Source organism: Pteropus vampyrus, unplaced genomic scaffold (genome assembly GCF_000151845.1).
Source record: "Pteropus vampyrus isolate Shadow unplaced genomic scaffold, Pvam_2.0 Scaffold197, whole genome shotgun sequence".
In the NCBI taxonomy this organism is placed as follows: Eukaryota; Metazoa; Chordata; class Mammalia; order Chiroptera; family Pteropodidae; genus Pteropus; species Pteropus vampyrus.
This window is the reverse complement of record NW_011888978.1, coordinates 2,225,395-2,228,533: the sequence shown is the minus strand read 5'-3', so window position 1 is coordinate 2,228,533 and position 3,139 is coordinate 2,225,395. Positions and strand designations below refer to the sequence as shown.

General features: G+C 44.2%; 1 protein-coding gene across 1 annotated transcript in view; it reads left to right on the top strand.

Annotated features, from left to right (window-relative positions):
* The first annotated feature begins 795 nt into the window (after window positions 1–795).
* TBC1D9B (TBC1 domain family member 9B) overlaps window positions 796–3,139 on the top strand; it is a 42,606-nt gene continuing 40,262 nt past the window's right edge. The window contains exon 1 of the mRNA XM_023537740.1: window positions 796–853. Within this exon, the coding sequence (XP_023393508.1) occupies window positions 796–853 (58 nt within the window). The remainder of the gene's footprint in view (window positions 854–3,139) is intronic.

Sequence of the window (3,139 nt, the reverse complement as noted above, 5' to 3'; positions counted from 1 at the left end):
TGCACAACATCTCAGAGGATGGCATACAAACTATTTTTTTAACTACAGCAGAGGCGATATGGGGTGGGGGAGGCTGGGCTACACCTAAATGTGGCAAATGACTTACCTTCTACCTTGAGCGATGAAAGAGAATCTATGCACTTGAATTTTAATTCACCATTAGCTAGCTCGTGCCAGAAAGAACACACATCAAATATCTAAGAAGCAAAACTGATCATTAGCTTCATTTGGGGGCTCACTGTAGGGGGAGTGACCTTGTCTAGAACATACACCTGCAAGTAGACCATGAGCTGATTTTTTATAAGCCCTTTCAAATGTTCTGGGCAGCACAACTCCTAGGCCCATATGGTTGATGTAAGTATAATTAAGTAGTGAAATTGTGTGGTATATACCTATATGCTGATAGTGTATACCTGTATTGTGGGATTTGCTAATATAACTGTTTCAATAAAACCCTATTGAAAAAGCTGCTTTGACCACATGGAATACTATTGGTGGTAACCTGTATCAGTGAGGACTCTTTTGGTTGCAAGTGACAGAAACCCCAACCAATACTGGCTTAAGCAAAAGGAGAAAGCAGTGGGTCACAAAAGCCAAAATACCAAGGGCATGCTTGTGTCAGGTATGGCCTGGTTTGGCCCTCAAATACTGATACCCGGACACATTGCTAGTTTTGCTTCCTCCAGACTAACTCCAGTCTCGGTCTCAAGGTAGTAATAGCTGGTCTACTTCCCCAGGAGGTAACCCAGACCAGAATGGCATCTACTTGACCCTGACCAGCTGGGTGGGAGGAACATGGCCATCACCAAGCCAGCCACTGTGGTCACAGACATAGAATATACCAACGCCCAAGGCCAGTAAGGGTTCCACTTCTTCATCCCAGGAGTGCATTCAGCTTTACCTGAAAGACAGGAGCTGAGAGTCAAGGTGTGGTTCCCACAGCAAAATTGTGCTGCTGCCCAGGAAGTAGTGAGTACTGGGGCAAGGAGCAGGTGTCTGATCCAGGTGGAAGAGAGTTGAAGCCAGAAGGGTCTGCACATGAGTACTACCTCTGCCACTTACTAGTATGAACTCAACAAGTCGTTTCACCTGTCCGGACTTCGGCTTTATTGTCTGTAAGATAGGAGTCATAAAATACCTACCTCACAGAGTTAACATGTGGGGATTAGATTTAAAATAATGTAAGATGTCTCGTATCTGGAGTACATAAATAATTCTTACAACTCAACGATAAATAGACAACCCAATTTTAAAATGGGCAAGGGATATGAATACACATTTCTCCAAAGAAGATAAACAAATGACCATCAAGCACATGCAAAGATGCTTCAAATCATAAGTTATTAGGGAACTGCAAATCCAAACCACATGAGGTACCACTTCACACCCACTAGAGTGGCTATAGTAAAAAAGACAATAATTGTTGACGAGATACAGAAGAACTGCAACCCTCACACATCACTGGTGGGAATGTGAAATGGTGTGGCTGCTTCAGAGAAGAGTTTGGTGGTTCTCTAAAAAGTTAACCGCTTTATCATATGACAGCAATTCCACTCTTAGGGACTACCCAAGAGAACTGAAAACATGTCCACACAAAACTGATACATAAATGTTCACAGTAGCATTATTCACAACAGCCAAAAAAGGAGAAACAACACATATGTCCACCAACTGATGAACAGATCAACAAAACGTGGCCTATCCTTACAAAGGACTATTATTCAGCCAAAAAAAAAGGAATGAAGCACTAATCTATGCATGGATGAAACTTAAACAGGTTACGGTAAGTAAAACAAGCTAGACACAAAGGCCACATACTGTATGGTTTCATTTACATGAAATGTACAGAATGGGCAAATCTATATAGTTGTTGCCAGAGGTGGAGGGGCATGGGAAATGGGGAGTGACTGCTAATAGGTAAGGGGTTTCTCTTGTGGAGTGATGAAAACGTTCTGGAACTAGTAGTGATGGTTGTACAACTTTGTGAATATACCAATAGTCACTGAATTGTGTACTTTCAAAGGGGCGAATTGTATGGAATGTGAATTATATCTTAGAAAATGAAGGAAAAATGAAGTAGACTTTAACACATCCTAAGTGCTCAATAAATGTTTTTTCTTTTCCTTCCTGTAAAGAACAGTTCTCAAAAGGTGGCCTCCAGGCCAGCAGCATCAGCATCCCCTTGGAACTTGTTAGAAATACAAATACTCTTCGTGGAGCCCAGCCATCTGTATTTTAACAAGCCCTGCAGGTGATTCTGATGTTGCTCAAGTTTGAGAACCACTGGAATGGAGAAACCAAATAACCCATATCTCTTCTCAGGGTGTTAACAAGTACTTCCAAATTCTTGAGAGCATAAGAACATGTTATCAGTTTAAGCTTACAAAGTTTAAAGAAAACCGTACTCTATATTGAAAGTTGATTCAGAATCTCAAGCAACATTTTGGAAGACCTTTGATCACTCTGGCTGTCAACCACAAAAACGCCTGTTTATATCTACATCTATCATATTGGATTCTTGAATGCCAGTGACAGAAACCCAATTAGAAACCAGCTTAAGCTTCCCGGGGTGATTCTAAAGTGCCCCTTCCCTCTGCCCTCCCGCTGGATCCTGGCTGGCTCAGGCCCTCAGCATGATCTTGCATCTCAATTGGCCCTGGACATTCTGCATTCGCGCCCCAGACATTGTCACCAGCTGCCCCTTTCACGCAAAACAGTCAGTGTTTGGACTGGGAGGGGTCGAACTCTATAGGCCAGCACTGAGAGAGCAGGGACCAGCATCCCAGACTCACGTGCTGCCGCCACCCCACGCGCCTCCCCCGTGCCAGGGGAGAAACCTCCACTGGCTCCAGGGCCACCCAGTCTTAGTGTGACTGCACCGATTTCTGAGGATCCTGTCAGCCCCGGGATTTCTGACACGCTCCTCGGCTCCTGGAGGTCCGTCTAGCCTTAGGCCCGAGTGTCAGAATTGAGAATTATCACAATCGTCTAGGCCTTTTCCAGCCGCCTTTTGCAATGTTAACACGCACTGGTCGCACTGCACAATCAGCCAAGAGCGTACTTCCAAACGCTATTTCTTTACGTTTCTCCCCAAAACCCTGGCCAGATTTTCACAAAACGGGGGTGGGGGTGAAGCAGG